At 36.3% G+C, this 22055-nt stretch overlaps 1 protein-coding gene across 2 annotated transcripts; it reads right to left on the bottom strand.

The window, feature by feature from the left end:
* Positions 1 to 2732: 2732 nt before the first annotated feature.
* LOC111384582 (uncharacterized protein slr1919) lies at positions 2733 to 21777 on the bottom strand. 2 transcript variants are annotated; one of them, XM_023008882.1, is made up of 16 exons: positions 21255 to 21777; positions 14083 to 14258; positions 10560 to 10713; positions 10297 to 10349; positions 9227 to 9370; positions 8944 to 9048; positions 8734 to 8859; positions 8153 to 8308; positions 7220 to 7326; positions 6911 to 7073; positions 6666 to 6731; positions 6267 to 6360; positions 5001 to 5113; positions 4385 to 4455; positions 3947 to 4100; positions 2733 to 3443 (listed from the first exon to the last, which is right to left on the bottom strand). In XM_023008882.1, the coding sequence occupies exons 1-16, from the start codon at positions 21319 to 21321 to the stop codon at positions 3006 to 3008; spliced, it is 2187 nt and encodes a 728-aa protein (XP_022864650.1). In that variant the 5' UTR covers positions 21322 to 21777; the 3' UTR covers positions 2733 to 3005. The 2 variants fall into 2 exon arrangements, with proteins under 2 accessions (XP_022864650.1, XP_022864649.1); XM_023008881.1 differs by having other exon boundaries at positions 21259 to 21776.
* Between the last annotated feature and the right edge of the window lie 278 nt (positions 21778 to 22055).

The raw sequence follows: 22055 nt of genomic DNA, 5'->3' as shown, positions 1-22055 counted from the left end.
CAGTACGGGGGGCATTTCCCTGCCTTTCCTCCGACTGCTGAGTTGTAGGAGGTGGGGGCTATAGGCTCGTCCGAGGCTCACATGTCTGTTGTTATCTATGCTCCGGTCGGCTGGACTGAATCTGTCAAATACACTGCTGGACCTCGTAGGCCTACGTTCTAGCTCGTATTCTGGTGAGAAGTTATCCTCCATATTGTATGGGACCTCGGTGGGTTGACCAGAAACATAATTGGAAGAAATATCAACTCCCACATTTCTTTCAATGGGGCTAGCTCCCCTGCCATGCCTAGAAGACGTGGCTCACTAGCTTCGAACCTCGTCTTCCTAGTGGTGTTGCTCTTAAGGCATTTAGGATGGTATAGGATAACCTCTCTGGCCCTGCATTTGCATCAAAAGCTCTTGCATAGCCATATTTTGATTTGTGATACTTTTCATATTTGCTGTCATAGTGGCTATCTCCCTAGTGAGTTGGGCAGTCATTCGCATTTCACATCTTCTACAGTGGTGGTGAGGCCGACGACGACCAGTCGAGGCAGTTGTTGGTGAGACTGCACCAACATTTTCTCTCACCCTCCTGGGAAGTACATCTTCATCAAAACTCATTTTTCTATGTTTCAACCTCAAGTTTTTCCAACTTACGGGGCTTCCTCTTGTTCCTTTTCAAGAACAAATCCTTTTCAAGGGGGATGCCCAAGTGTTCTTTTTCAATAAGTTTTTACCACACGGTTGCTCATGGTTATGGTGTGGATTCTCACAGATGGCACCAATTTGTTGACCTCGTTTTCGATCGGGGCCACGCGGACAACAGATATTGGATCCATTCACGCACATGTAAGCCTAGTTCAACACGCTAAGACACACAAAAGATCTGATGGAGGGCGTGGAAGTGGCTCAAAGGCACGGGACAACAACGTTCAAGTTCAACGAGACATTAGTGGAACAATTGTACAATAATTATCAATCGTGGATGATGAATATGATGGTAAAATGGAGTGTATTGTTTTGTATTTGTTCTTGTATTAAATCTTACATTAGTCCTACAAAAGTTACATGGGAGAGTATTTATAGTGGTACAAATTTAATTGTGGCCCTCGGATGGGAATACACATGGCCTCATCTCCTTAATTCATATATATAATCCTAGGCACCACTTTTGACTAACTAGCTTGCTATGCATTTATTAACTATGCAGAGCCCCCACTTTCTTTGACAAGACTTATTACTTCAACTTCCCAGCGATCATTCGAAGAAGATGCTTGTGTAAAGACGGATCTCTAGAAAGAAGTGATACTGAAGGTGCTTCGGAGGCAACAGGTTTGGCATATGGGCCTCGAATTGAACCACTTTGACCAATGCTCTTCGGATTTCATGATGCCAAGCTTCGGTTGAGATGGCCCATATTGGCTTCAAGGCCTCGATCACCTTGCCATGTCCCTCGGCTTGAGTGGGCCAAGAGCTATAGTGAATTGGTCACGTGGAACCACGTGTAACAAGATGTAACACGTCATTCTAATCATACTGACACTAAATTTTCAAATTTCTTGACCAAGCGATAAACTCCCAAAAATCTAGTAAGGTATCAAGAAAAATATCAATGGAAGTTTATGGTATTTAGAAATATCCATCAATGATAATAATAAATTAAATAAAAGTTTATACATTTCATGGCTTATTATTAACCAGCAAGATTCTGCAGGGAAACGGCAAAAGTCTCGAATCTTCAATTAGGTTATTTGATTGATTTAGAGAAATCAACACTACAGTTTTATTGCTTAGCATTTAAACTTGCATTTAGGCTGTTGTATTGTTCTTGGAAGAACTGAAGAACATTGGGATCCAGCCCATGCATCTTTCTTTCAGTTTGCAAGGATTTTCTCCTACTTATACTCCAGCTAGAGACTACCATTTTTATAGCTCACAGTCAGCTCTCTTTCTATGGAGACGATCGTAGAAAGAGAAAGAGCGAGTCTTATCAAGCTGCTAAAACTACAAGAAAATAGTATGAAATGTAAAGAATATAATCCTAATTATTCAAGTAATGAAATGAAGAATGAAACTTTGACTCCCTTCAATGATATTGCAAAAATTCCTTGAAACTGTGAAAATCAAACACTTCCTTTCTCTTTTGTTTCATTTTTCTCTCAAAACACGAAGAAAAATGGTGGCACATGAGCAGCGGGTGTGTCGTACATATACACGGTCTGTATAAATTGTGAATCCCATCAAAATTACTTATTTTGCCCCAAATTATAGACAACTTTTCTTATTAAGAGTATAATTGATTTCTTAATTTTATGTGTTTTGTATCAATAAACACGTTATTGTATTTTGTTCTCTAATATGCCCTATTCAAATGTTTTTAGTCGACTAAGTCAGTTCACGGGCCCAGAACCCTGCAAACCACACAAAATACATTATAGATTGTACCCACTGTCCAAGATGCAACATTGTTCATGCGCTATTTAGGGTCAAAAGCTATTTGGATGTATAGTTTGAATCATATAGGACCTGTTCGATAGTAACTATAAAAATTAATTTTTTACTGTTAAAGAGAAAAATGAATCCCACTTGTCAATGAAAAAGTCAAAAATGATGACTGAAATAGTGAAATAACGATCAAAAAATCGATTTTTTGTGGTGAAAAATTGCTACCAAACGAGGGCATAGTATCCAGATTGGTAATAAATGAAAAGGCAAAAATAAGTTAAATACAATGAAACTAACGACTTCAGTTGGCATCATATAGGCAACAAATGAGATTATTTAACACAAAAACTACTCATACTATACTAAAAAATATATATATACACATTCATTGGATAGTGTCCTTTCCAGTCAAAGGTTATTGCACGTTCTATCACAGAATAGAATTTAGTGCCAGTTGAAGAATAAAATTCTACTCAAATCTAGTATACCAATTTTCATGTAAATCATCTTCGGTAAAACTAATTCCTTTTCAGTCTATCAGCGTCACCACAAGTCCTCAAACCAGCACAAAACATACCTTAAGCACCGACAGTTATTAGCTTACGAGCGTAGGATATACGATCCAAGCCTGCCTCACTAAGGGAGACCAACACGCGATGACAAGCCAAAGCTGTTGCTGTGATAAATATGACAAATGAAGTCCAGCAGAATCTCAGCATTAAGACAGGATCTTTCCTCGCAGAATGTAATGCCTTCAGCACAATGATTTTTAGCCGCCGATCTCTCAGGAAGGACTGAGAATCAATGTTTGATGTGTCTATCGTAGGAGGACCTATCTGTGTGCTTTTGGCAGTGCTGGCCAACACTACTTGCGAACGAAATTGGGTTATGTTAACAACTTTTGCCAAGGCTGCGGTCATCCACTGGTACAATATATTGGCAACGACCATACAAATTTCTTGGCGGAAGAAGCTTGCCTCCTTGGAAACCACTGCTCGAACTAATGAAGATCCGTCCTGTTTATCAAAGTGCATATTTAATCAAGCTTAAAACATAAAGTTAATAGTTTACCCTGTAGGTTTAGTATGTTTTATGTCAAGTTACAACATATTACAATTCTTATATGTGGGAGTTGATCAGTAGAATATGGAGAACTTTATCACGTATGCATTTATAGTCAAATAAAAATTTCAGCTGCAACTGTTAACGGATAGAACAAAACCAAGGAGAGAAGGTTTTTCAGTTATCAGGGTCAACCATCCTACAAATTTCCGAACACCCATTAATTATCAGACAAAAACAAAAAATAAAATAGTAACAGCAAAATATCTAATAAATAAAAAATTGTCCAACCAAGCTCTTAAATTAAGAAAATTATCTTTGGTTGGTTTTGGCTTAATGCTTACGTCATTAACATTGCCATGAAGTACCAGCCAACTAGACTTAAAAAGGCAGCAACAGTTATGTATTCAGTTGACATGGGCAACGAGGTTACAAATGTCAGGTGAAAAGAACTCACTGCAGTCATTAATAGTCTTCTCAAGACAGCTCCATTTTTCGATGGTAGAAGTTTCAAAACCAGGTTTGCAAGATCAACTCCACGGGGAACTGCATTTGCAGACTGATTAAAAGAAGCCTGAGCATCCGATGGTGTCAATGAATGCAACCCTTCCCTAGAAATGAGATGCTAGAATTAATTCTAGATAAAGGCACTGTGGCAAACAGACCATCCCCATTTACCAAATAAACAACTCGCTTCTTGAGAAACAGAGAAAGGGTCACTTAGAAAATTATGATGCAATTCTAATGGGAAATTGCCAACAGTGAGCATAAAAATGTAATTGCTCCAAACCCAAGTTTAAGAAGAAAAATAGCAGTAGCATGGCAAGTTGCTCCAATTCTAAAGAAAATTTTAGTTCCAAATACTGTTAAAGAGGAAAAGATAGTAGTAACATACCAAGTTGCTCCAATTCTTAAGAAAAGGGAAAGCTTTTGCAACTGGAACTCTTTCCTTCTGTTCAACACAACCTGATAGAACACATGAAAAAAAAAATATCAATCAACACTGAATTCCCATAATATGTAATAGTCTCTTTCTGAGAACCTTGAGAGGTTGATAGCCCCAAAAATCAGGTTGTGATGAGATAGCATTAAGCATAATGCAGGATACGTTTACAAACATATGGAAAGAACTTCCCTAAAAACATGAGTAAAAAAAGGACATGAAAGAGTTAGAAATAGGCCTCATCATGATATAGGCATTAGGTACTGAAATCATAATTCACCTCTTCCTAGATTATGTCGAAGCCTACAAGCATAAGCAGCTTAGTAAAAAATCAAGTGACAGTTGCAACACATGCCAATTCAAAAGTACAGATTATCGTGGAACATCACCCAAAGTCTCGAAACCATTATTTTCATTGTCAAAGTCATTTTTAAGGTTCCAACTATCCGATATTGCAGCTAGAATAGGAGAAAAGGAAAGAATTAAAGACAGTCAATGGTCGAGGAGATAACTAAGAGCAAAGACATCGTGATAAGGTAAAATATTCTATCATCTAAAGAGTAAGCACCGAATGTAAAATTCTCCTTGGAATAGCAGAGTTGTCGACGAGAAGCTTCTGAACAACAAAAGGGTAAACAGCCTCAAATGTCTTAAAAGTTGGATCTGCAGCTATAGCCAATCCTGAGAAATATTTGAAGGAATCTGATTAGTGTTCACAGTGTGAGATCAGAATTGATATGGACAAGGAACAATAGAGTAAAAAAGAAGCAGGTAGAAGTTGTTCACTCAAGGTATTTATTTTCGCAGAATGAAGAATTGCAAGACTATATTTAGAATTTTCTTATGAAACAAAAAATTATTAGTTTTAACTATCGGCATTGTTTATAATATATCCACGAGAAGAATCAACTCTAGTTTAATCACACAAGACATTGCTCAAGTGGGAAGATTATTTTAAACTAGCTTTGATACCATGTTAAACCCTAAGCCCTATAAAACTTAAGCTATTACAGAGAAGACACATTTACTCATAAAAATTTAGTCATCAACAATGTTGTTAACCACCTCATCTAAAAGCATAAAGCTCATGGTGTAAAAGAGGGTATCATAGATTCAATTAAATTTAGTTTTCATCGGATTCATGTTTTATTGAAGGTCCAACTCGTGCTCAATTTTTCATAAATAGGTGGCGGGGAGACTTGAATGGCTTGATACTATGCTAATCACCCCATCTAAAAGCTTAAGATGTTGGACATGAGCCACACGTCATATAAAATCTTGTCTTTACCAATAATGTACAAAGTAATCTTTCATTTGTCAAATTTTCTACACCAGCCTATTGCACATTAGGAGAACACTAATCATAATATCAAATCGCATGCTTCTGATTGTTGTATTTAGGATTCCAAGATTACTTTATAAAATTTGATTCAGATAAGCCATGTCCCACCAACTGGTTGAGGATTTTCATCGTTTCGAAAGTTGAATCACCCCCAAATTGACCGATTCCCCAGATAGTGAACTCGCAGATTAATTGGCAAGGAGTTCTATCCTATGGAAAGGTATCCATACAAGTCAACCAAGAAAGAGACAACTAATGAGCTCAACAAGTCATGTTATCTATGTAACTGTCCAAAGTTGAGTGTTCATGTGAGATTAAGTTAATGTTTTGTAGATTAAGCATTAATAACATTGTCATCTTCCAAGGCCTAATAAATAATATACATAAATGAAAAGAAAAGGAACACATCCTTGCTGACAGTGAAAGACGAGATTCTATGAAGCTGTACATAAGGATAGTTCTTTCACTGCAGAGAATGGCATGACGATTTACCTTCTAGAGATGCAAGAGACCGCAATAATAGGGTATAGTATGGTGGCATGCGGAAATGGTATTTGATTGCAACAGACCAAATTTTACCCAGAACCTTCACAAGAAGTATTTTGACAATCAGCCAGCTATTCAAAGAAATAAAATTAGTAAGACTTGCATATTCAGTCAATAGATGCAGCTCTCTGGTTTCATTTCTCAACTCTGGTTCACATGGCATTCAACAACCAGCCACATGTTAGTCCAAACACAAATAAGTGTTGAGGACATCATTCAACAATCAAATCAAGAACTATACTTCTGGTTATGAAGCAGAACGAAGTATCAGAATAAAACATTGCCTCAGAGCTGCAGCGATTCATAGATAAAAACTACTAGTGCAAATGCAAATATGATTCTCACTTTACTAAACTTGATGTCAGGGATTCCATTGTTAAATTCCACTTCGCTCAACGCATCTTCCAGGTCCTGAATAATTTCAATGAAATGTCAGTTATGCAAGTAATATCAGAAGATACTCCATTACTTTTACAATCACATTCCTAGCAATTAACTAGATGCCTGGATATGCTTATCTGTCCAAATCAAAGTGACAACAGAAGAAAAATATTATAGTAAGGACAAATAGTACGAGACATGGATGCTACCATGGTGACAAGTCGGATTTTAGTCCCAGGTTTTACAACATCCATTTCTGTCAGATCATATACAAGGGATGCCCAATCTCCGTTAACTATGTGCACAATGGAAGCAAGCATGGCAAACTGATGCCTTCTTTCCATCCGACAAATCAAACCAAAATCAAGAAACCTACAACAAAGAGAGATGAGCATGAACCATATATTTGTCAGATATTCATGTCAAACTAACAATTTTAATTTGCAAAGCATAGTCAAGGATCACAGCAGGATCTGCTACCTTTAATCAATATACAAAATAGCAAAAGAAAGTTTTACCCTATTTGTCCAGATACTGTAAAACGTAAATTTCCAGGATGAGGATCAGCATGCAATAGGCCAGTCTCAAGGAGTTGAATCAATGATGCCTGTACTCCTTTTTTAACCTAGAGTAGTTGAGGCAGAAGAATTAGTATGTAAGTTGCACCAGAATTGTTTTTCAAGCATATCATTGAACTAGATTGTTTCAGAATGCTTCTATTCCAATATTCGACAATAGCGAATCATATAAATATAAATTTGCAAGTTACAGTCATTTGTCCAACAAGCATCTTCACCTAAATTACATACACCATCAGTGATCTGGGCATGATCCCTTTTCTGACATCTATCACATGCCCACTCCAAAAATATCACTCTTTCCCTTTGTAGCAGGCCCTCAACTTCCACTTATTGCCAATCTTCTAAATTTAAATAACACAGAGCTTTTAGTCCTCAAGTAATGAAAATTTTGTGTCCTGGTCCTCTACCTTCAGCTTAGCAATGTTTGCACTAGGTAGCAGGTACAACACGGGACAAAAATACGATAATTTTATAAAGTCAGACTATTCAGACATCACTTGCTCTGAAAAAGAGACATGGAAGGAAACAAAATGGGTTCATTTCCATATCCTTCTAACATGGGCTTGTTTTATTACTAAGAACTGCCAAGATGTTGCACGACATTATACCTCTAGGATATGCTGTGAGAATTATTTTTAGTTCCACTCTAATGTCACTTTTGCGTGAATGTGTTGTACCTGTAGTCTTATTGCTTCTAGTTTACAATTTGACCCAAAGCATGAAAATAGGGGATAGATGTTTCGTGGCAAAATGTTGATGACCAATATCTTAAATAACATTTTTATAGAAATCTTGATTAGACTTGCAATATATTCTCACATTTTATTTAAAATGCAGTAGCATAAAGTCAGATTGTTATATTCTACATACCAAATCAAGAAGTTTTGCTCTAGACTCCTCAGAAGATTTGAATAGCAAGTCGCTTGGACTGTCACCAACCATCCACTCCATAGTCAAAACTCTCTTTTTACTCAAATGTTGAAATACTTTTGGAGCACAAATAAATGGAAAACGAGAATGAACTTCCTGCAGAGGAAAGAATATGCTTCTCAAAGGAATTGCATTTATTAAAGAGGACTAAAATACATCAGACGTGCACTTGGTGCATCACCATCCAAAAGACTAAAATTCATGTCTATCGAAGAAACAGCTTATGTTGGTAAAACCATATCTACCCTTGTCACATACTTCCATCAGATACTTGCACTATGAGGATGACTCAATTATATCACCAGTTCTTGGACTCTTTCCAAGAATTGAAGTTCAAAATTTAACATAGGTTTAAAAGTCGAACTGATTTTGGTTCAATATGAATACAGAGAAATTCTCTTGCTGTCCTATTTACCTGAATTTTCTTAACATTATACTTGGAATAGAGAGAGAGAGAGAGAGGTGTCGACGCATGATGGTCCACGGACAAAACTAATTAAAGTTCAGCACATAAAAATTACCATGAATTCTATGGCGTTGGCAGCCTCCAAGTTGTAATCTAGCTCCCCGACTAATCCTTTGCCAAGTTCATCAGCATACAATTGAAGGTCATTTTTTCTTTTTAAAATCTTTTGCAGTAGTCCCAGCTGAAACAATTTCCTAGAGTTAAAAGTATAGCACTCTATGCCTACTCGAAGGACAGACTATAAATAGCAGAGTTTCAGACAAACCCCAATACGAAGAATATAAATATCTCGAACTACTACATGACATAAGTTAGGGCGCTGGACTTTCACAGCAACATCAAATCCATCACATGTACTTCCCTTGTATACCTATGAAGAGTGTCAAGAAAATGCATCAGCAGATTAGTGACAAGACTTACACAGCTAATAACAGCGACGTCTTGTCTATTTAGTTTTTATATTTTCCTCTTCAGCAGAATCTAATTTTGACTTATCATGTGTTGGATACATTCTAGAGCCTATAACATCCGACGGAAACATTTCACACCTGCCCAAATGAAGCTGCAGCTACAGGTTCCTCAGATATATAGCTAAACAATTTCTCCACAGGATAACCAAATTCTTCCTCGACAATCTTCATGGCCTCAGCCCTTGGAAAAGGAGGGACTTGATCATGCAGCTCAGATAAAGCCTGCAATCATCAATTACCAGAAAATGAAAAATAACATATATTCATGCATTGCTTCTAGTCTGCATTAACCACATACGATATGCAATCAGCTACTCAATTTTAGCAGAACAACATGAATAATAGCTGCATAAATAGATTGCTTTAGTTAATGTAAAACTTTGCAGGGATGAAGTGCACACTTTTAAGTTCCAACAATTGAGTTATGTAGTATTTTTCAATGGGTTTGTATATGCTGCATACATAAGACAGAACTCTCATTGCACACACAAAACTTCAGATATATTTGGATTATACTTCACCCGGAACTTTAATTAGTCTAGTAAGATCGCAAAAGTCTACATAAATAAACTTTACACTAATGGTGTAATTCAAATGCAGGTCATGATAGGCTTGTGTACACTAACAACACATCTACTTTAATCTCTGTTCTTGCTTATATATGACATTGAGTTCTCTGTGTCCATGCCTTTTTTTGTAAGGGAGAAGAATTCTCTGTGTGCATGCCTTTTATATGTGGGGATGGGGAAGGGGGAAGTTAAATTTATCATCAATGGACTTATAGGGGATATATCGTATTTATAACCTGTTTACTCTATTTTGCTCGGGTAAAATGGTTTAACATTGGCAATGCTTAATTTGTTGGCCAATAATCATAAATGATGGGTGGTGACACATCGAGGCAATAACAAGGGAAAACAAATGATAACATGTTCAACTTTGCAGTACGGGAAGTGCTGGAGAACTGGAGATCTCAATTATCAAAACCTGGAACTCAATATTAAGCAAAAAATCTTAAGTACGTACAGTTTGTATCCATTGGTGGTAAGGGCCATAAGGCCACTGTCCATCTCAATATCCATAAATGGCTTGATAATAAAGGAGCAACTCAATGTAAAATACAACAAAGATATGCAAATTCATCTTACCTTTGAAATTTCAGAACCAATTATATCTGGCCTTGTGGAGAGGGACTGACCAACTGCATGGAAGCAAACGCAAACATAAAAGAAAGTTGGCGATGAATAAGATTATGATACTGAGAAACAATTAAAAACAACTACATATAGTAATAATGATAATACTGAGAAACAATTCAAATAAACTACATATAACAGAACAATCTCTCAAGTTATTGTGATTTCCTGAATTGGGTTACACGTCATTAGTCATTATAAACAGTGTTACTTACCTTTAATAAAAGTGGGGCCCAAGCTTAGCATTGTTTCTTTTAATATTGTCCCAAAATTGTACTTGAGAATGTTTTCATCAGCATCTTTATCTGTAGCGGAGAGGATGCTTGAGATCTGGATTTTGATTGCAGCGGAAACAAAGGCAGCAAATACCTACCGCAAGATACAAGCAAATAAGAATGCAGCCCTCTTGACAGCTCTCTCCTACTGATTATTAATAGAAGGAAAGAATTTCTACGAAATTTCGACCATAATGTCGATACAGGACAAGAAGCACGAACATATGTTGACATCAAATGAATATCTTATGCCAAGAAGTAGACAAACTTTATTCAAGACACCTTCAAGGTGGAATTAAATAATATGTAAAGTATGCTCTGTTTAAATGCTATTGAGAAAGAACATTCCATGTAGTCCATGAGAAGGCTCATGATCTAGCAATCTGCACAGGGTACCATGTGTTGTCTGGGAACCAATGCTGATTATTTTATTTTGCAAATATATCAGCTAAGGCATACTGCTGAAACAAGTACACGAGAGAACAAACTCCACTGAATAGAATAATTGAATTTTATTCACGTGCTAAAAAAAAAAAAAATAATAATAATAATAATAATAATAAATTCATGCTCGAGCTCGAGCAATACAGTTTCATGTGTTCCAAATCAACATATCAAACACCCTATGCTCAAGAACTAAAATTATCAATATAGCAGTCAAGAATCTAATTAAGCATCACAAAATTCTGAACTTAACTGGAATAGGGAAAATAAAAAAGAACTGAGAGATGAGAAGCCCAAAAGTTTTTGCTCTAGCCAAATTGCTTCTTAGTGCATGTACCTTGGACAAGAAAACATTGGTCCAAGGATTCATCATAAAATTAACTCAGCTACGAACACATCATTTCATTCATTTTATTTTATGTTCCATTTTATTTTTCCCCTTCTGTTACAGTAGATTGCTAGAAAAATCGTTTACTTTTCCATCTCATATCAGCCAAAAATTTCCAGTTTTAACTCAAGGGCAAAAACAAAGAAAAAAAATAAGAGACAAGTCCTAAAGCTTTACCTCCAGCAAAATTGCTTGGGGATTCTTTTAATAGCATTGCAGTTTCTCTTAAATGAGTCTAAAATAGAGGATTATGTTCCAACCAGGCTCCAAACCACCTTCCCCCTCCCCCTATCCACTTCCCCCAATCCCTAATTAATTCCATAATTGAAAATCCAAAGTTCAAAACCCCAGGCTCCAAACCCCCATCCCATTCCACACTCCGTTCCCACTTATCCAGCCCCAGGCTCCCACTTTCACTTGCTTTTTCACCTTGGCCATCTGTCCCCTTCACAGTTGAAATTGGTGAATTTCAACAATTAAACATTGAGACTTATTGCTGAATACTGTAAACAACTTCTATGTATTTTAGTTGTTAGGGTGGGTGCTGTGTGCATTTGGTTATTTAAATGGAACTGTCAAACAATTTGATAAAAAAGATAGCCTTCTTTTGGGGAAAAAATGCTTTGTGACTAGTTGGGAAAGTATACTAACTGACAAGATTACTATAAATTTTCTGTCTTTTCACTCGATGATCCTCATTGTGAGGATTCCTTTGTTTAAATAGGAGCAATAGCCCTCGTTACAATGCTGAAACTCAGCTATCATTGTACTGTACATAGAAAGACAATAAATTCCTACCATTTACAGTGGAAATCTACAGCTAATATACAAGGTATCTTTTCTCAATTGTTGGCTGTAAGTAAGTTTCCTTAAATTCGTGCAACACGTCCATATCCAATTGACACTAAAGATATATAATCAACAAGAACAAGATTGAGGAAGAGACCGGAGAAAGAGGAAGAGGAAGAGGGAGAGAAAGAGAGAGAGACGAGGGAGACAATAAAGAAAATTTAGGGAGAGAATATCAATTTTATTTTATATCAATGTTAAGAGCATTAAGATGCATAAGCACCTTTATTTAGGGTTTCAAAAAACCTATTCTAACATCGAATAAAATTATAGAGAATCTAACAAAATACTAAAAATTCGAACTAATTTAGGTGTGAAACAACTATTAAAATATTAGAGAATCTAAAACCCTAATTACATATAGAGTTTGGAAAGTCTTCCAAATAATATATCTTTTGACTCTGGCAAGATACACCCCAACTTTGCACATAGGGACTACAATATTGGTGGCTCAAATGTGCTCCGACAAGGAAACAATTATGCAATATTGAAAACATAACACTCATTTAAGTGTGGTGGTCAATCAAATAGATTACTTTCTACTGGGTAATCCAGGAAAATTTTCTTTATCCATTTCGAAAATCGTGCCAAATAAACATGTAAAAATTCATAAAAATCACCTTGAGAGCATCAATGTCTAAATTGTGCATCAAAAGCAAGATCATAACTTTCATTATTTTAAAAGTATTTAGCATTTTATCTCAACATGAAAATTAGGAAAAAGGGATAATAGATGTAAGAGCTAAAGGAATATTAAAGTAGTTATTAGGCAATGTCATCAATAGGAAAAGTGATCGAACAATGACCTTAAAATATGCGGCAACCTGAGGAGTATCATACGGTCAAGGTAATGCGACAAAGAAGTCGATGTTAAAATCAAGCAAAAGAGTTGGGCAATAATTCATTCTCAACCATACATTTCATCAACTTTTATTAAAATCTATTAAAAATCTTATATATAACTAAACCAAATGATCGCTAAATATAAATGTCCATACCTATGTCTTAGACAATAGTGTTAACTCATAATTGTCCAACATAACGGAAGTCAACATGTTACATCATTCTCTAGACCAAATTTTATACAGAGTAAAGCGAATAAAAGGTGAAACTACAGAGGACAAAATGATAATCCTGGAAGCTAAAAGAATGTATTAAGCCTAATCCCATTTTTCAAACGGGATACTCAGGGTTAGTATTTCTGAACAAAACTGAATTAGCAGAGATTATCTCCTCAGTTGTACAAAAACATAAACAAACTTAAGCTTCACCCAAATATTTTCTTCAAGACATGGATCATTATTATGTTTTGGAGAGCATAATTATAAAATGAACAAAGTGCACCCTAAAACCTAGGAATCTTGGAAACAAAGCATGCAAGCACCACATGCATTGCATCTAAGCAATGTGAATACTGATTCTAATTAAAATTTTCCACATATGAATAATATGAAATATGTAGACTTGCTGCAATTTCAAGTAATTTAAACAATAATATGTCAAATTTCCTTTTTTTTTTTTTTTTTTTTAATAAACTTGTGCAATTTTGCACCTCGGCATTTTAAAAGCGAGAGCCAGCAAGGACAGACCTTGCCGCACTTTGCACTTAAGATCCCTTTTATCAACTATGCTGGAGAGTCAATCTGATATTAACTTTGTAAAAATTAGAATCATGAAATTAGCCACATGATAATTTTGATTTAGAAAAGAGGTTGCTGCCTGAAATTCCATATGCAAGGGGATAAACAAAAATTTGTGGAATGTCAAAGTATGATTGATTACCTCAAGAAGCCGAAGGGTCACTACATGAGGCCTCAAGCTAAAATAGTCTGTGACATTCTGTGGGTCATAGATTTCAGGTAGTGGCTTCGTCCACATCTTGGCAAGATAGTATAAGTAGCTAGCATACACATCCAAGGCTTTGAGATCAGCTAGAAACAAATCAATGCCAGAAAGTTCTGTCAAAAGGAGAGAAAAGAAAACAGGTCAGGTTCAGATATCAATTTGTTGAAGACAAGACATGAACCATCTATCAGTAGCCTCTCAAATAGCCTAGTCTTTTAGATCAAGGTACTAAAGCAAATTAAAGTCCTGATTTAAGCCTTGCCTCCATCCATTTTATAAAATTGTGAACGTTTTAGGCTTCGTTGGGAAAAAATGAATCCCATCTACACGTAAGGGAACGTGTACAAAATAAGATTTACCTCCTATTTGGTTTAGATTAAAAATTAGATTTTTTTTATTTTTTTGGGAAAGTAATCAAGAGAAAGCCCCAGCTTACGTGATCATAAGCCATTTGAATGTCAAGCTTACATAACATTACAAGAACCCCCATAAGCTGTCTTGAGTCGATGCATTCAGTTGCTATAAGTACGGAATCCAAAATCCGGCGCCCTTTAACAAAAGTATTTGAAATTTAGATATCACTTTCCCCAACACTTCCCTTAATCTATTCGCTAGAATCTTATCAATAATTTTGTATACCCCACTCACTAAATCGATGGGTCGAAAGTCCTTGATGTCAGTCTCTCCCAGTTTCTTGGGAATCAAGAAAAATAAATGTAGCATTTGCGCTTCTCAAGAACCTGCCACATGGAAGAAAGAAGTAAGAACATCCACTACATCCGACGCACTCATTCCCAACATGCCTTGTAGAATGAAAAGGAGAAACCCTCCAATCCTGGGGCCTTGTGGTCGTTCATGATGAATACCAGATCCCTAATTTCATCCTCCCCAAATGGTCTCTCTAATCATCTGGCTTCCTCCTCACTAATCATAGAAAAATCTAGCCCCTCCAACTCTGGCCTCCAGTCAAACTGCTCCTAATAAAGATTTTGATAAAAGCTCACCATTTGGGTCCCGATATCCTGTGGGTCCTCATAAGTAACCCCTTCTACATCCAACATTGTGATAAGAATATTTCGCTTGTTAGAATTAGCAACCCTATAAAAAAACTGAGTGCATTTGTCTTCCTCTTTCAATCACTTGACCCTATATTTCTGACGCCAAACAATCTCCTCCATCTCCTCAACCTCTCTAGCTCTTCCCTTAACTCTCCACGTCTCTCCCTCTCATCTCTAACCAATTCTCTACTCTTCTCCCTTCTATCCAACTCTTCTATATCTAACATGCATTGGAACAGTTAACGTATCCCACCTCCTACTCATTCCACCTCTTCAGAACCATTTTCAAAGCCTTCAATTTTCTATCCAGCACATAACTGGTAGACCCCTTGAAGTCATACGACGCCCAACACGTCTGTACACACTCTACAAAACCTTCTATTTTTAGCCAAATCTTCTCAAACCTAAAGGGCATTCTTCCGATGCTCCTCACAATCCCAGATAACGAAATACGGAAATGATCTGGTTATATCCTCCCCAATCTCCTCTGAATGACCTCTGAATACTTAGCCTCCCACTCCCCACATACCAAAAATCGATCTATTTGGGATAAGATAGACTGATCCCGATTACATGACCAAGTAAAATTTCCTCCACTCATAGGCAAGTCCACCAACATGTTCTCTCTAATGAAATCGAGAAATCCTACATGGCCCTTGTTACTCGCCCACAACTAGACCTCTTAGTCGGGAACTGAATTACATTAAAATCTTCTCCAATACACGTTGTGAGATTCCACCAAGCCATCATCTACTCTCATCAACATTAGGCCATAAATTCCTATAAATATCCATCGGAATCCATCCCCAATATTTCTAAACAAAAGCGATAAGAGAAAATTGCCCTTCACTAACCTCCTCCATATCAAAAACTCTAGTATCCCACATAACTAACACAACTCTTGAGGCCCCCAATAACCCCGGGAACTGATACACGACATGCTATCCCCCCATAGACTAGTCAAAACAGCCCTTAAAACGACCTCCAACTTTGTTTCCTTTTTCTTTTTTTTTCCCTTTTTTGATGTCTGCAACTTTGTTTCTTGTAAGCAAACAATGTTAGCCTTCCATCATCTTAATAAATTTCGAATACTCAACTTTTTCCCTACTTCATTAAGCCCCCTCACATTTAACTAATGATTTTTGGGATCATCTTAACACTCCATCATCCTTCCCCATCAATCCTCTCCTTGACTCGCCTCCTTTAACGTCATAACTCAACCAGCATTCAAGTCGTTTAAACTCAAAGTCACCCTTTCTTCTTATCTTACCTCCTGGTGTACCCATCCCCTGTCTTCTACTAGCCTCCAATTCCTTGAATAATCGCAAGAGCCTATTTTCATACCGATCGTATGACACAACCACCATCTTGCAAAATTCCAATTTTTTTTGGAAAACCCAATTCAATGGGGGAGTCGCATGTTAAGTGCATTGCCCTTCACTCTCTCCTCATCGTATGGAGGATCATAGTATTGTCCCTCATTCCCTACCTATACCTCATCACTGTAAATATATCCCTTCTCAGCCATCTACACACACCACCAAAGCTCTATCATTCCTTAAATCCCCCTCACTCGTAGCCTTCGAATATCTACTTGTGTATGTGTTCATTACCATAGTTTCAAAGCCCATCGCTTCTTGCTATTTTTTTGATTATCGAAGCTAGACTATCTACTAGCACAATTCCAATATCTTGCTCCATTGCCAAAAGTAACCCCTCTGTTGGATTCGTGTCCATCAGGATTCGTGTCCAGCGCACATGTAGAGTAGTTTGTCTTTGTTCAACATACTCAATCCCCTACCTTATCACAAGGTTCCACCTCTACTCCACTAGTCAGCACATAGGGATCATCATTTAGCTCAGTTAGCACCTCTTTGCTATAAGTTTGGTTCGATGTCATCTCCTTGGAATCCATGATTGCTACATTTGTTCCATTAACTGGACAACCATCCAAATACACCCCTTATCACAAGACTTCTTAGCACCTACTACAAACCCACTATCCATTAACTTGATTAATTCAACCAATTCCCCTTTCAAAGTCTTGATGTGGTCCCTTAATCCAATACCAGTCAGAAAGCAATCAGGTATGCCCCCTATTGTTGCTTCCTTAGATTTGTATGTGTCACTCTTCTCATTAACCTCCCTTTCCTTGTGCCACAGTACCCGCTGTTCAACATTCAATGAAGCTTGTAGGTTTGTCGTAACTCTAGCATAAGTTATCCCTTATCGACTCCCTGCTTCAATTGTTCGACGCTTAGCCTTATCTCCGATAATAAAAGAATCAACGAATCTTAGAAACACATGCGAAATCGAAGCCCAACCCTCTCCATTTGCCCCTTCTGGTACCATCACCACTCCTCTCCAACTTCTCTCTCCATAATGTGCTATAATCAGATACCCACCACGGCTATTCGCACATCGTTGTGCCAAAAAAGTTCGAGAAGACCCATTAAACTTCGCAAGAAAATCCTTTGTTTTATCAGCCGTCCTCAACTTATTCACCATATTTACTATCCAAAATGCACCAAACCTCTTCATGCAAATTGCAATCAATATCTTTGAACCTCGTTCTGTCATCCTAACAGTACCAAAATTGTTAACAGACACTGCAAACTCCTTCGCCTTTACTCTAAAACAGCTATTGAAAATCATCATTTTGTGTGCACCCACAAACTATTAACCCTGATTGTGTGTAGCCAAGGCATCTGACAAAGAACAGGTGAACGAGACAACCTAGCATCATCGAAAGAAATTTTCAGGGTCATCGGCGGCACGTGGGCTTCACACACCTGTAGAAGAGCTGCGGGAGCAGCACGTGATCCACGCCACCAGCCCTCCAACTTCAAAATCACCTGAAAAACCATCCGGTCGGGCGCATTTGTCAGGGTGGCGGCCCGATCTTAAGTAATTGGATCCCGATTGAGCTATAACAGATTCTCCTCTTCTTCCGCCGTGATTACTAGTGCTTGAACCCTCCGCATCGACCCTGTGAGGCGTGTCTCTGGTTGCTGCTTCAATACAAGTGGCGGAGCTAGAGTTTCCACCTAGCGCCGCCGCTTGTGTGTGACTATAGTGGGGCTTTGCGAATCGCATGAAATGTATTGTTAAAATTAATTGTTAACTTTCAATTGACCTTTTTTAGTTGAACCAAACAAGGACTTAAATGATACATCCACATTAGCCCTCTCTAATAGCTAATGCTTCTAGATCAAGTAATTCTAACAAAATCATCTATAAAATAAGATAGATTCTACAAAATATTTTAGAAAGATCCACATTCCACAAGCAACGTAGAAACACAAGCATTTTGGACATAAAGAATGAACACATAAATGCCACATCCTTGCCAACATAGATGCGAAGGATGCATATAATTCCACATTTTTTCACCAATTCAACCAATTACAATAGTTAATTTTCCAAAAGTCACTTATCAAAAAAAAAAAAATTCCCAAAGTCATTAAGGGCCTGCTTGAGAGTTTTTTGCCACCTGTTTTACCCAGTTTTTGGGTAACACCATTATAAGAGGCTGGAAAAACCCGTACTTGTTAGTTATTTAGAGTACTCGTTTATGGTGGTTTAAAAATCACCCAAAACTAGTGTAGTGTAATTTGGGAAATATTTCAAATAACTCGAGAGGCTTTTGGCTGTTCTTTAAATTTTCTTCCAAATTTACCGTCAATAAAACAATTTTTAACTAAAAATTTTATTTATAAGTTTAAAAATAACTATATAAGTAGATAAAAATTCACTTTTGTGTAAAAAAATTGGGTAAAATAAAAATACAATACTACTGATAATACAAATATTCATTTATAAAATATAAAAAAGTTACTTATAAATAAAAATTCACTTATGTGTAAAAAAAACTACTTATAAGTAAAATATCACTTAAGAGAAAAAAATTCGTACACAAAATTATAAATTGAAAATTTCAGTTAAGGGAAATATATGTTATTTTATTTGTTTAAAAATTTTCATAATCTCCCATGCATAGGCTGGATTATTTTAAAAATGGCTACTAAAAACCACCCAAGACTAGACTCGTCATAAATGTTCAAAACAAATACTTTAAACAAACCCCATAACTGGTACACCAAAACTCCCAGCAGGTCCCTAAGAATGTAAATTTGAAACTAAATTGCCAAGCTTTCCAAGCAGTCTCAAAATTTCACAGATTGTTATTCCCAATAATGACACTTCTCTTCTTTTGTAACAAAATCACATATCTTTAATTTTCAGCAGCACAAATTCTAATTCCAACTTATTCTATAAGTAATCTCATCTTTAACATAATTTTTTGGTGCCCTAACTTTACATAGGGAAATGTAAAATTCAAGATCATTATTAGTCTTACATGAACAAACAGTTCTATGAATATTTTACTTTGACAGGGTAATTAAATATCTACGTGACAAATTCCTAGCATGTGCTTCCCACTCAATTTGGGAAGAAAATAATTATTTGATAAATGAATATAAAATCTCAACAAAACTATTTCTTTTTCTTCTGTTTTTTGCATTCATATCCCTTTTACATAGAAGGTGGGCTTGTTCACCTTTTTAGCTGAAGTTTCGGTCTAGATAAAGAATAGATGTAAATATTTTATTCCGTGTATGAAAAATACAAGAGAGCATAACAAGCAGATACATCATCAAAACAATATTAAGTCCACAAAGAAACAGTATTTGTTTATCTAAAGTTCACATAATTCTTTTTTCAGAAGATTGAAGCCAGGTTTCGACAGAACAGATTAATGTCGATAGATCATTTCTTTTACCCATGTACATGCTATTTGAACTATGTCGTTGCAGTCCTTCCTATTTCCATAAACGAAAGCTTAGTTAGTCAAGCCAAAAAGTAAAGGGAAACCGCAGTTATCACTAGTTGGAAAATTTTCTTTAAATGTGTCTTAATCAAATCCATTTAAATATTCATAGTCTTCAAGATATCATAATGTAATTCAATGAATAACTAACTTCTTGTTGTTGCCTTTTGTTTCCCCTTAGAGGCATTTCAAAACATTATAGAGCCATAATAAACTTTTTATTCCTAAATCCAGTACAGTATTCATAAATTATTTCATCAATAGTGAATGATAAAGCATAGCTAAATAAATCATATTTTAGTGGACTAATAGCTCATAATACACTATTACACATTTACTCAAACAATTTTATTGCATCATGATGAATATTTGACCAACATATCATTCAAAATCACTTACACTTTGATTTTCTAGAAAGAAGATACATTAACTTAAAAAGCTATAGTATTTCTTATTTAATCTTAGCTTTCTTTTTAAGTTTTCACATCATAACTTCTATCTCAAATGAGAATCTATATTATACTTATTACAAGTTAATGAATTTTCAATATTACTCAATAAATAATGACTACTCTAAGTATATACGAGTTTCAATTATACGATTATCATTAAAGTACCTACTGACCAAAAAATAATAATAATAATTTCCACTCTAAAATTTATGCGAAATTCTTCCAAAACCAAAGGAACTTCTGTGTTAAAACATGTACATCATCATCAGGGAAATGAAGTTGGTTCATAACAAGTTCTACTATATCATCTATTGGAAATAATCAACTAAAAGTGAAGTTATTGAGTAAACAAGAATCACCTGCTTGGTTGCTATGCTGTTATCCATTTGGATTTAATAAACATAAGCAACCACAGATACAGTGCATCTAGCATGAGCAGACTCCAACAATAACAGCACAATAAATTAAAAATACCACAACGCAACTTCTGTACATTCATCATCATCAACTCCAGTACACATATAGGAAGGATTTGAAATATGTACACTACCGATGCAGACAGGAAGTGAAGGAAATGCATTTAATACCTCAAGCATGTGCTGAAATTTTAGATCCTAGATAAATAAATTCAGTTGAGCACTATATTCTTTATACAGCCACTCCATAGAAATTCATATGAACCAAAATTCGACAGACATATGAGTTCAATTAATCAACTAACCAAAAGTAAGTAGAATAATGACTTGAAAAAACAAAAGGTACTTCTACCTACGTGGATAACAAGGCTGAGGCCAAGAGGGAAACTGGAGAAACGAAGCTTGTGGGTCCTCCACATTTCGCAGCCACACCAAATCCTCGACCAATTTAGTGAACTGCGGAATACGAAACGCTTTATTGGCCCATTGCAAGCCTCTGTTTATCCCGGTTCTTAGAAACAGAACATCATTTTGTACAACCTCCACTATGTTTTCCACCGGACCGCCATTATAGCTCAGTTTTTGCTTCCCAGCACTAGTATTGGTTTTGTTAGTATTGTCTTGATGGGTTCTCCTAACTCTTGGAGTGGTTTGAACGGAGCAAAGAACAGGCATCAATGATAATACTGATGCCATTGTCAAGGGCATTTCGGAAGGTTCAGATAGTAGTCTTCGGGATTGATTTATGTAGTGAAATATTGAACGGTGGTCAATAAGGTGTCATATAGCATGAGCAAATTTTCACCTGAAGATCGGAGTAAAAGTGCCCCGGGGGGGTCGGGGTCACCGCCGCTGTGTCTTGTGCTTGTGGCTCTGTAGGCAGGCGTGTACGGTGTACCAGTGCTGACTTTTCTTTTGAGGCCATTATAAATTCATTTTTTTTTTTTCTAAGACTTAATTTTCGGCCACGTATCCTTTAGATCGGCTTTAATTCTATAAAAAAAAGTAACATTCGATAAATTCGTTTTCTACTTTGATTTTTGGTAGCATCAAAAGTAAAAACACTTTAAAACATATTTTTGACCAATTGAGTGAAAAATGCATTCCTATAATATTGGTGAGTTTTTCTTTTATAACTTACATGGAATTGATT

Source organism: Olea europaea, unplaced genomic scaffold (assembly GCF_002742605.1).
Source record: "Olea europaea var. sylvestris unplaced genomic scaffold, O_europaea_v1 scaffold2942, whole genome shotgun sequence".
Taxonomy (NCBI): Eukaryota; Viridiplantae; Streptophyta; class Magnoliopsida; order Lamiales; family Oleaceae; genus Olea; species Olea europaea.
Note: the sequence above shows the minus strand (reverse complement) of the source record. Positions and strands in the feature narration are given on the sequence as shown.

What these genes read in the sequence shown, in the direction of transcription:
- LOC111384582 (XM_023008881.1), bottom strand. Translation starts at nt 21,610, where the DNA reads ATGCCCTTGACAATGGCATCAGTATTATCATTGATGCCTGTTCTTTGC. An exon ending in CTGCAGCTTCATTTGGGCAG is followed by an intron (nt 9,049 to 9,226) that starts GTGTGAAATGTT and finishes CACTCTTCATAG; the next exon opens with GTATACAAGGGAAGTACATG. An exon ending in GAGCAAAACTTCTTGATTTG is followed by an intron (nt 7,327 to 8,152) that starts GTATGTAGAATA and finishes CAACTACTCTAG; the next exon opens with GTTAAAAAAGGAGTACAGGC.